General features: G+C 40.4%; 1 protein-coding gene and 1 long non-coding RNA gene across 3 annotated transcripts in view; one reads left to right on the forward strand and one right to left on the reverse strand.

Moving 5' to 3' along the window:
• LOC111261471 (TBC1 domain family member 25) overlaps positions 1-12,593 on the reverse strand; it is a 34,424-nt gene that overhangs the window by 3,935 nt on the left and 17,896 nt on the right. The window contains exons 1-7 of one of the 2 annotated variants that reach the window (XM_022835001.2): positions 9,146-10,129; positions 6,927-7,084; positions 5,523-5,671; positions 3,626-3,735; positions 2,507-2,725; positions 1,212-2,322; positions 961-1,138 (exon numbers count right to left, since the gene is read on the reverse strand). In XM_022835001.2, the coding sequence (XP_022690736.1) occupies positions 961-1,138; positions 1,212-2,322; positions 2,507-2,725; positions 3,626-3,735; positions 5,523-5,671; positions 6,927-7,084; positions 9,146-9,190 (1,970 nt within the window). In that variant the 5' untranslated portion in view covers positions 9,191-10,129. Of the gene's footprint in view, positions 1-960; positions 1,139-1,211; positions 2,323-2,506; positions 2,726-3,625; positions 3,736-5,522; positions 5,672-6,926; positions 7,085-9,145; positions 10,130-12,593 lie in introns of those variants that run through there. The other variant, XM_022835000.2, reaches the window with a different exon arrangement.
• LOC111261474 (uncharacterized) lies at positions 5,499-8,421 on the forward strand. The gene is made up of 3 exons (XR_002680981.2): positions 5,499-5,619; positions 6,997-7,095; positions 7,614-8,421. It is a non-coding gene; the product is annotated as an uncharacterized LOC111261474 (long non-coding RNA).

Consider the following 12,593-nt stretch of genomic DNA (forward strand, 5'->3'; position numbering starts at 1 on the left):
TATATATATATAAATTTGAAATTGTTGTAATTATTTGCTGTTCTAAACACACAACCATTCTACAGTCTGTTGTCGCCAGTACATTATCAGTACGTCAAAACCCAATAGATAGATAAATAGATGACCTCCGTTTATAGAGCATCGCTAATCTTTCCGTTTCCGCAACAAGCAGCGATAGCAACAGTACTTTCCGCTCAACGCTTATTTTTTTGTTTTCGTTGTCTACAGTCCATAAATCGATTGCTCGATAAATCGCAAGCTAGAGCCAAAGACGTTGATCAGTCAGTACGCCACAAATAGGGAAAGGTCAGTTTAAGGCTGCGTTGTGACAACATCGCTCGATAAACAATAACAACAACAAAGAACATGGTCGTTTTCGAAGCCTCTTGTCCCCTCCCTATCTCCACTTCCGGCTCCCTGCTAGCGACCACTTCTTCGGACAAAAAATGGCCAACGGGTCCATTGTTGTTGCTGCCACTACTGCTGAATTGGAATAGATTACACAATTGGGGCAGGAAGCTAACCAACGCTAGAGAGGGTATAACCAATTAGCAAAAACAAGTTGTGAAACTGGGATATTTTCAAGTCGAAAAGCGTACCAACGCGCCTTGCTGTTTCATCAAGCCTCCTGCAACCCAGCATTTAATTAATCCCTGTTCATACCTAGAAGTAGGCTGTAACTAGGTGATATGACATAAGGTACAGCATATACAAATTCCCTGTTTGACTTGAAGAATACGGATTATATCTAGTAAAATTTATAATTTGTGTTTCAGTTTTACTGCATAAAAATTATCGAAACAAAAACTCCAAAGTGCACAGCACCAAAATGTAATTCTATTATAGATAGAGATTTTAGACATACGAAATTCGACGATTCAGTAGTATATATATATAACGCTACAATGCAGACTAAAGACTATCTAAATGTTATTCCACTTTTGCCTTTTTCCTTCCTACCTGTACACGATAGTGTCATCTTCGTAATCGGAGTCCTCGCCTTTTTCCTCGTGCAGAAGTGGATCAGAATGTGAAGATGCCGAGGTCGATGCTGAGGTTGAGGACCCGCTCCTCCGACGGTCAAGTGAATTTTGACAGCTGAGAGTGCGTTGAGTTGATCCATTTCCAAGAATATCGCCTAAAAGAAATAGTGAATAAGTCATCGCGGCTTTGTTCTTCTGCACAAAAGGTGTACAGGCCAGGCTACTTACCGTCTACACTATAGAAATCGAGGTCACATTGTTCATCCGGAGTGCCACAATAGGCGTGAGTTTGCTTTCGCATCTTCCATAAACCTTCGTTCTCTATCAAAGTGGTACGTTCTTCAACAATGTTATCAAATGTGAAATGCTGTGAGTCTGTTGCTTGTTTGTTGATCGTGGATCCTGTTGGCCCAAGCAGTACGCTTTTGCTAAGGTTTTGTAAATCCATACGCAGCTCATTCGTGATCGGATCCGAAATGGGATTGTAGCCTTGAGAGTCGTCCGTCGCCTCAGTAATACTGCTTCTTCGGCTACCATTCTCAACAATCACTCCGTTCTGGACCTTTGGCGTGCCACATAGAAGTGAGGAAGATGAACTCTGTTTGCGGATCTGCCGTACTTTCGTGTAAGGATTCTCCCGGCTATGCACCCGCGGACTTTGGGGACTCTTCGTGTCTTGTCCGAAATTAATTTCAAACAGAGCCAGTTCACCATCAGGCGGCATCGGTGGTAGAGAACTCCACAGCACTTCGAGCATGCACAAGGCATCGTCAAACGAGAATTCGCGTTTAAGCTCTAATAACAGCCACCGATAGCAGTACAGTAAATCGTCAGCTCCATTGCTTTTAAGATAGTCGAAGAACTCCGGGTCGTAGTGCTGCAGCAGTAAAGATAAGTGTGCAAACTTCTCAGTAATAGCCAGCCCGTTGATGTTGAAGTTTGGTTTCAGACGCTGCATGAGGGCTGTAAAGCAGATATAGGCATGAGCCTCGTTATTCATCGTAACTAGCAACGGGGACGCGAGGTCGGACATGCCTTGGCAGTACGACACTGACGGGTGGTTGAGCGCGAATGTCGTAAGGATTCGGAAAAGTTTGGCAACGTTTTTGTTATCGTCGCCACCAGCATAAAAGCGGTGCGTTCTGTCGGTACGTAAAACATCCTTTGAGACCAGATTGATGACGTACTGCATTTCCTCATTAACGACGCCTCTCTTCTGCATGTCCACCCATGTGCTCCTTAACGTGTAGTATTCATTCGCCTTATGTTTCATATATTGGATTCGTTGATCGCCCGTCAGGTTGTCGGGATACACGTTCAGTATGTGCTGCCATACCACCTGTGAGCGAAACAATCCTGAAGGGATCAGTAAAGCAAGGCAAAAAAAAACTACTCTCTCTTTTAGGACAAACTGCCGCAGATTGATTCATGATTATATTTTAACTATTTTAGTTAGCTGAATGAAGTTTATCGAAGAATGACGATTAATATAGCCAATAAATCCGATCAACCCAATTACAAACCTTTCTGAGCCCCGGTTCCACCCCTCCCCGGAAGATGGATTTCCGTAGCTCTTGTGGATGTACTAATCTGTCGTCACTATCCAGGAAATTTTGCAATTCGCGCATGTTCATTGGGGGCTTTGATGGCTTGTAACGGTCTGAGACGCCATTGAGGACGGCATCAGGGGCTAACGCTAGCACCTTTTGAAATCTGCTGAATGTTTTCAATGTTTTCTCCATCTGAAACAGGTGAATATAATTTGTTCGTTTTATAACAATCGTAGCGAAATTAACTCTTAGTTGTTTTAAAAGGTGCACTCTTGTCAATGAATGGGGGATCCCTTGCGCAGATCCGATACGAATATGTGATTTTTAACACACATGGCAGTTAAAAAGAAACAATCAACCTCCATTGAAATATCAATTAGTCTACCGTCACCACAGCAAACAATATACGACTCATTACTTACGGAGATGTTTATTGTAAGCACTTTATCCAATAGCAACAGAAACTAGAACGCAGACTTTTTAGTCGCCTCACAATTGGCTTGATATATATAAATAATGTTCAAATAATTATTTTTCATTAATAAGGGCATAACGTCTTCGATTTAGCGATAACAATCGGAGATTTTTATAATCACATCCATAAACATATACATACACTATATAACATACGCTCGCTGTAATAAACCGGTAACTTGAATTAGGTCTGAGCAAACTGACAAAAGAATGAGGAGTGGGGTAAATGTATCAGCGACCAAAAGTGATCTTTTAACTATCCTGATATTAGGACTTACTTGGAATTGCGCGCAGTCAAGAATTTTTACGTTGGGCTTAGTAGTTGGCTATCAATGGACCAAATTGGGTTTGTGCATGGTTAAGAGAACATCTGCTGGCCAATACACTTCTGAAGTAAAGTAGAAGCTTAGATTCTAAGGGTCCTGTAAAATGCGTGCCTCATGAATAGTTTCCTTTGTTTACACAGATCATGTAGTTATGGCTGTTGGTGAGACCTTCGTCTCTTTCAATTAGATCTCTCGCTATAGAAGCCAGCGCGATGATTTTGGACCTCGCGTTAATCAGTAACGCAAACGTTTATCTTGATCACTTGATTTGCTCAACAATTTCATCACTCACTTGTTGCATAAGGAAGTTGCCGGTGAGCTGTGCGTTGTTCCGAACGTGACTGGCGGTCAGCGGGGGCTTTGAGATATCAGCGGGTGCAATAATGTCCCATTCTTCTAAGCCTAAAAATAAGGCAAAATTAGAGTGCCAGGTAAAAACAATTGAAAGAGTATCAATCTTGACAAAAGCAAGACAGTTGGGCCTCTACAGATTTGTCATTCCTGTGATAGTGAAAACAATATACTTATCGCACGGAACTTATCAAACTCGATACTAAGCCGGTCACTCTAAGCTAATGACAACTTGTTGATTTTTTCTATACACGCTCGAGCTACCGGTGTCGCAATGCTGTTATTTTTAATAAGTTTCCGGGGCAAAAAATATGAGCTGGCGCCGATCTGCTAGCAATCTTTTAAAAATATAACTTGGGCTTTACGGCCCGGCCTTAAAGTTGAAGTTACGTTCTCGTTGTTAAAAAAAAAGGGGTGCAAGACGACGCAAAGCGACTTCCAATATGTAACATCTCTGTGGAAATGCTGAATAGATAATTTGATAACCATCTAAAGATCGAATCTAGTTTCGATGTCGAAGATCTCCGCTATATCACTCCAGGTGTCTAATTATGTTGCTTTTTTAGCCGTGTAATGCGCTAGTACCATTGGTATCAAAATAAAGCGAAACTTTTGGCATAACGAAAAGCTTCACCCAAAAAGTCATGATGCTGGTTTTGTTACTCCACTCATTTTACGTACTGTTCATCTTCCGATTTAACGGATCCATATGAGAGATGGCTGGCTTTCGTTTCAATTGAGATGACGCCAGCAGTTGACGGCGCTGAAAGATCAAGTGTCCAGATTCAAAAGTTCGCGTGTCCATTTTGAACAATTGCGAGACAAGGCAAGCTCAAACTGTGTAAGATTGTACCCACAAGTAGTGGTCTCATTAATTCAACGATAGACCTGGATACCGATCAGATAAGCAGTTATCTTTAGGTGCGAGCCATTACAACAGAAAAATTATCATCTATTTTTTGAGATGTCCCTCACCCGTTCTCCATATCTATTGCTCCTCCGAACTGCTTGTTCAATGTTGCTCCTCTGTTTTGTCGAGAGAGAGAGAGAGAGAGCAGAGAACGATTTTACAAAAGGTAAGAAACGTTTTTTGTCAATCTCGGTCTTTCCGTACAGCCATTTCTATTTAACACTCCAGTATAAACGCAATATTTCTTGAAAAAGTTTTCTTTAGTATAATTTCATCTGTGAAACACCTATGTGCCGTTCTCTACATTTGATTTAAAAAAATATTATTTTTGACTATAATCGTCCAATTACTATGTAACGCGTACACCAGCTATTGAAATATATAAATTCCTCTTCGCCAGAACAAACTGCTCCGTACCGTTTCGAAATAAATCAATCATCCAGTTTTGCTTGATTGAATGTAGTTCCCATCGATTGCCCCTATACTATTATAACAAAACATTTGGTTATCGATATATTTCAAAACAACTAAAATACTCTGACAAAAAACACTTATTGCTGCAGGTAGATAAAGGCTTACACCAACTTTTCATTACTGACTGTAGGGTCTTTTTACATACCTAATGTATAAACCTAGCATAGGTGTTCTTTTGATTTGCTAATGCTAGAAAAGTATGGCTTTGGCACGACGGACACATTAGAAGATGAATGGCTTACCTCAAGTAGCCACACAACAACATAACTTCTTCTTTATCGATGCTTTACTTTTATTAAACATCTTAGCAATACGACGTGGGACTGATTTGAGAGGCTGTCAAAATCAGGAATAACCCACATTAAAGTTCGCGAGTGGGAAAAGTTTACAACTATAGCGCTTTATATCTTCATACGTCAATAAAGTAAGCACTACTTGTAGCGAGACAACTTGCCTTCCTCGAAGGGCTTTAGGTCCACGAGTAGGGACAGGCACGGGTGAGATGAACTAAGAAACGCCGCGTCAAGATCCCAATCGGATAGCAAGCCCAGGTACGTCTCTTTGCCCTCGTCATCTTTAGCCAAATAATGGATTGTGAATTCCCTAAACGTGAACAACGCAGAAAAAAGATACAGCATATTAGTTAGCTTACAGTTGATATTTGGAAAAATCAACTCTCTCTCTATTAGATGTTTATTTTAGCGCCAATAAAAATATAATTAAGTTATTAAGATGAACAAAGTGGGCACCTTTGGCAAATATCTACCTTTGGAGCGTCATACCCTTATAAAATTGTTTACGGTCTACTTTAACTTGCTTGTCACAGCAGGCCTACGTTTAGACCCGTAAGCAAATAGTGATTCTGTCCATAAAGACATAAACGAGGGTCAAACTAACAATCTTAGACTCTTTCAGCCGAGCAGTGAGGCTTGTGAGCCATTACGGCGAGTGCTAACTCCCGATCTCGATTTAAGCAACAGTCATCTGTCAGTTTTGCAACAAAATGCTGATTCTGGCAACTTACTATAGAACCATTTTGTCAGATTTAATGACACACAAACCTAAAAGCTCATTTTTGCAATAGGCTATTATTAGTGCCTTCAGTATAGAGCTGTCCAGAGTGTTTTGGATATAGAGTGATTATTTTACTTCTTTATCCGCGACTGAGAGCAATGATTTTCTCTGTCCGTTAAGTTTTCCTCGTATTAGCTTATGAACATAGGTCATCAGTTACGAGTAGCAGAATGGGAGAGCCTCCAGATTAAACCATATTGACTATTTATATTTTCGTGAAACAAAAGTCATTTGTAAGAGGTTGAATTTATCAACACTTACTGTCCCGTATACAGCATAATGAGACTTAATATTTTACGGGAACCTAAAGACGGGCGGAAAAAGGTCGATGGCTTATTACCTTTTATGGTGACCCACCTCGTTACGGACTCTCGCGCATTCAAATAAGCAAAACCGATACCATGACCCTTTAGAATTAAACCTTACCTAAAGCATGGTAGACATATCTAGGGTGAATTGGAGGTATGAGGGATTTCGACGTAGACATTAAGGCTTCATACTACATCTCGTCACCAACCTGAGGGAGCAAATCATTTAATATCTCGATTGAAACATAGTCACTAGCATTGACTTCCGTATCCTTGTTAATTCATTGGAAAATGTTAGCCTGATTAGCATCTCGTAAATTGCCTACAGACGTCTTATCCGTCAGATCAATTCTATCGTTAGAAGTATTTGTTTGCTCAATAATTAAGTGCTAAAAGACAATGCGGCTTATATCATAAACCTGCCTAGATGCTATTTTCGTTGACAGCGTTCTTGAAATGCTAAGTCTTAAACCTACCCTTTGATGTCAAATGCTTCAGCGAGTAAATTTTGTAAAGCCTCAAAGGTTGTAATCTGCGGATCAACAGAAAAACGTCTCCACTCGGCAGACGGGGGACCCGCGCCCGCACCTGAAGACAGCCGTGGAGGCCGACAATGCAAACTAGCCGCTGACACCTGTAATAGAGGTACGGTCGTGAAAATTAAAAAAAATACTATATTTAATTAAAAATTTAACAAAAAAAAGCAAAATTGTATTAGAAAAAAAATACAAACTCTATAAAATTTAATAGAGGTCGCAATCGCTACCTCTCACATATCATCCCATTAGAATTATCTCGTGCAAAGCAACGTCATTGACGCTATTGAGAACTAACTAGTAAGAGTTAGTTATTAAATCTGTGTGTAAAAAGTTAGATGGGTTGTATTTAGCACGAGAAAAGTACTTGGGATAGGGTTGAATCGAAATTGTTTCAGTTTCTTAAGTTCAATCAGCATGTATTAGTGATCCAAGCAGAACGGTCTACCTATTCTTTCACTGTTGATTGGCAAAAAATGCATGATGCTCCCGTTTTAATTGGACGGTTTTTCTAAAAAAAAAGTGGTAATTAATATTTAGCCTAAATGTTACAAGTTCATATTATGACTGCTCAAGTAGTTTGCTATATTCGAGCTTTGGCTGCAAAAGCATTTCTTTCTGCAACAGGTAGTGCCTGGATAGACACAATCCGCCTCGCCTGCAGACGATCATCGCAGATCCAACACCGACAAAACCAAAAAATAAACAAAAAAAAAAAAAAAAAAAACTTATTATGTAAACGAGCTGTCATCTGGCTTGCCTTAGTACGGCCATAATTATTTGAAGCTTCAACAACCTTCTGAAGTTAGATGAGCCGGCTTAGAGTAGGGAGGTGCTGAATTCTTATAATCTGTCTGGGAGAAAACAATGCGGGACAAACGGGAAATTCACATACAGACGTCTCACTTTTCTATGCAATTCTCTCCATATAAAACGTTAACATAACGTCTGTGTAACTATATGGTTTATAAAGTTCCGGTTGTCTTCTACGAGAGTTACGAGTTGACGCTGGCGTCGCTTCGATCCCTTTTACTGCTATCAAGTGTCGAAAGCCGGTCTCCCGTTAGCGCCCGCGGACATCGTAGAGGTGGCAGAAACGTAACCGTCAGAACCATCGCACTAACTAATGCTATTTAAACAGATACCTTAAAAGCATCTACGCAAAGAGCATGGGAGCACACTTGAGTACTATACTTCGTTTAAACCAGCAAGTGTTATAAGGTACTGCCGTCAGATATGGCGATTGGTTTGCGGCGATTGGATCGCTTACTTTGGGGTGCTTCTTACTCTGACTCTTTGAAATGCTACATGTAATATAGTCCACTGATGGCTCATAAATGCAATCGCTGTCTTATGAAAGACGCTACTTATGAAGCTGGTAGAGCGAAAACAACTTTTAGGCAATAAAAAAGGAGAAAATAATCTTCTAACGAAATACGATGGTCACTTTCTACTATATTCAATTTAAAGAGATTTCTCAACCCATTAAAAGAATCGTAGAAAAGTCTATTTATTATACGTGTAGGAATTCACGATCGCACCATTATTGGAGAAGCTCGTAAGTAAATACGATAATTCTGGCCGTATCGTGAATGACATCTTTCCGTGAATCGTAGGATATATATATACACATATATATGTTTCATTGCATTAGCTGGTCAATTGTAGTTGGCAAAAAAATACTCCTACATATGCCTATATCGTATGAATAATAACGTTGATGGTTCGTGTGAACGTAATAGGTTTTTTACTACATTATTTGAGCTTTTAAGTAAAACTGTAGCATTAGGTAAGTTGCTCAAGATAGTCTGGCTTCAATAGAGGATAACTGATTTCTCAAAGTAGCACTTTCAACGGTAGAGAGATTACGGCAGCAATCTATCGCTGAGGCAAAGGCCAAGCTCGCCTTGGCCAAAAAAGGTGGCCAAATTCGATAAAATTTAACGAAAACATAAAAGTGTATCGTCACATGCGGCTACGTAGAAGTTCGTTATTGCCGCCGATAATAATTCGATCTCACTACCTTTTTAGCTCGTTGTGGGCTATTTTATAATGGGTCAAAACTATATATATATATATATATATGTTTATGGTGTGTATATATATGGCGCCTTTCGATATATTATAAGGGTAGCCAACATGCTTTGGCAACAGCTTACCTTGAATTTGGCTACTAAATTAACACGCCTCGCGTACCACCACATTATGGTATAAAATATAATCGAACTCACACTAGTGTCAAAAATCAATCCCTCATTTTCTGGGCCGAATCATAGCAATTTTCCATAAAGTGCGTTCACTTCGTGCCATTGCCTTTGATCACACGCTAATGGATAATCTTAAACTCATTGTTATAAGTGTCGCGGCAAAGGTCTGTATAAAGGCTGCACTCGCTACCCGGTATCTTGGTCGTCGGTCTAGGCAGTTATAGATGAGAGAGCCTATTACAAAATAAGATTATGGATATCGCAGCAAGAGGGTTTTTGCATAATGATGAACGCTATCCGTCTTTCAACAGATGTTGCTTTTGTTGCACAAAAGTACACTGGCACATTCTGGGCTTAAGCTCCACACATTTCATTCTATTCCTAGTTCACCATTGAAGAAATATTGGCCTTCAGTGACAGGGGGACTGAGCACAAAGCGAGCAAACTTCAGTTCCGACGAACATCAGAATGGTACTTCAGTGAGATGGGCTGGAAGCGTTCACTCTGATGAGTAGAGATTAACGCCAACTGGTTACAACTGATAAAGATTCAGAGCAGCACTTTTTGAGCTTAAAGACATTTTGGCATAATCGGTAGACCATCGTCTCAGTTTTTCCAAACAACTAACGTACAATATTCTAATTGTCGACCGAAGACACATAGCGGATAGCCTCTCATAGAGACGATCGGCCTGTTCGTGGCTGACGGTCCACAGAAGCATCCGCTGTCTGTATGTGTATCTGTGCGCAACAGAGTATACTTTTTCACCACTTTGTCCCGTCGAAACGCTAGCCCCCCACCCGTAGCTGTGTTTCAGGCACCGCTGACAACGGATACGGACGACCAGAGCGACAGACAAAGTATGAGCGCACTCGATGCATCGATCGCATAAGCTGCAGCAGCACCGTTAGTCGTACCAACGCCTTTAGTCACGAACGCTTTGTTCTTGCGTGTGCGCCAGCTGACCATCCATCGGCTACAGGGCCAAGTACAATTGGGTAGGGGCAACAGATACGGCGAGGGCGAATTCGCGTTGGTGGAAAGAAAACCTGCAACTAGACGAATGAGCCACGGCTGGTCAAACACTTGCAGAAGTGTCGAACTGTTATTGCCGTTCTCGGAGTGGGTGAACGTCCACGGAATCCCTCCATATGATTCGGTACCACCTTATCGCTCCATGCTTTTGGTATTCGTTGGCGACGTACGGACGTTGATGTTTACCATTAATCGCCTACGGACTAGAGAAACTGGGACGACCTGCATCTGGTTGTCGCTTAGTCCCAGGTGCAAACAAAAAAGGATTTAGTTAAGATAGCACAGATCAACCTACCGCGCCTGATAGTCACTATGTTTTGGTCTCGTCCGCGTAAAATGGTTACCAGTAGCGTATTTACATGCTGCGTTGTTGACTTCGCAGTGTGCTACGAGTCTCACGCAAAGCCCATACGAGTATGGCGCTCTTAAGAAACCTTTTATTTCGAGAAGGAATAAACTGTAACAACAACAGGACCAAATCGATCTCGACTGCATCCTTTTGATTCTATAAAGAGTAACATAGTTTTCTGTCAAACAAAACGAAAACGCCTTCATTAAGCCAACGGGCCGCATGTACGGCGTCACGGCGGATTTGGGGCAATTTAAAATTTTGCAAAAGAATCATTTGAAAGGAAATAAAATGAACACACTATACGTACATCATCACTTTATTGGTCATCAAAGGACAAATATTATTTTTTTGTGTTTCATGACATAGCGAAGGATACATAAGAGATGTTCGGCTAGACAAACAATAGGACCATTCGATCTGAGCAGACAGAACTTGTTTATGTCGTAGACGTAAAATTGTACAGATGATGCTATTCTATGAAAGTTTGGCAGAAACAGGTGACGAATTCAAATACGAATAAACGGGAATGCATTCATTCGTTACTTTTGACGCCAAAAAAGTTCTAGTTTTTACTAGAACAGAGCAACAAACTCATCGCGGCAAAACACTGCGTAATTTTCGGAATTTGAGCGAAAATCAGTTATTATCCAACATTTCTAATGAATGATGAATAAACTCCTACTAGAATGAAAAATTTATTCTCCCGGCCGAAATCAGCAGCCATATCATGCGAGTTTCAAAAAAGAAGGTAAGCCAGAAGATTCTTAAAAAGTAGATCAAAATATTTAAAAAAGAATGGATAAATTAAGATTTTTTAGTGAATGTTTTAGAAAAGAGAATGTCAGGTTAAGTTCCAACGGTTACTTATTATCCGCCTTTTGGATTTTAAAGCTGTTTTGTTGAAATTTTTCGTAGGTAGAGTCCGCACCCGCCGATGTTGCTTGTGGTACGGTTATCATTAACAAGTGATTCATTCAACCATTAAACTTTCAGATCTTGAATTGAAGCTATAATTGCAGTGAATAGTCGTAATATTAGATAAACATGACCGTCAAGAAGGATACTTCTGACGCACGCAAAAAAAAAACCGTTAAAACATTGTTTTTGCTGAGATGCAGTACTAGAAGCACCTTATAGAGAAACGATTTAGGCGCCCCCTATACGCTCCATGGGCACCGAAACATTTTCTATGGCAGAAAGGCCAACACTGATTTTCAAGAAAGACAAAACGTCAAGCGACGAATGAACAAAAATTCGGATGTGATGAAAAAAAATTTGATAATCTCTACTTTTGTGCCGCTGTGACCAGTTTAGGTCTGACTATACACGAATGGTCGTATAAGAACATTTCCAGCACGATGACTTCACTTAATAACTATACTAGCACGAGCCTTCGAGTATCATACAATGCAATGTATCTTTCTAATAAAATTGTTCTATTTATAAAAATGGGCTAAAACAAAATGACTAATATTATATATCGCTCTGAAAGCGTAACACTTTCAACGTACGTTTAAAAACACTTTACTGAATATTAAGTAAAATTTTCGCATTTTTTTGGTCATGCTGGCATTCTATCAATTTAGGACGAATTAAGCTAGACGCACATGTAAGCAAGTGGAACACACGAAATAGCTGCCACGGCCGAGATACATTACGGATGCCCACACAAATCAATTTTAATACGTTTCTCCACTTATTTTGAGCAAGGGATGGAGCGGATTGTCTTTATTATTATGGGACGATCTGGGTTTAGCTAAGTAGGCCTAATCAGTATCCACGAAGAATGGAAGTAATATCTGCACTGGCGCCCGAATAATTGCCAGCTGGAGATGATGAAACAAGCGGACCGATATAGCCCATCAAAATCTGCTGCTTACCTGGCACATCTTTTTGACGTCGTTGTTGTTGTTGTTACCCGTTTTCTAATTTGGCTTGAGTCGCTCCAAGACCTTTTGTGCACAAACATAGCTGCCTAGAACGTCGGCGGCGTCAAATCAGAACTGACAGCCG

This window comes from Varroa jacobsoni, unplaced genomic scaffold, assembly GCF_002532875.2.
Source record: "Varroa jacobsoni isolate VJ856 unplaced genomic scaffold, vjacob_1.0 scaffold_560, whole genome shotgun sequence".
Taxonomy (NCBI): Eukaryota; Metazoa; Arthropoda; class Arachnida; order Mesostigmata; family Varroidae; genus Varroa; species Varroa jacobsoni.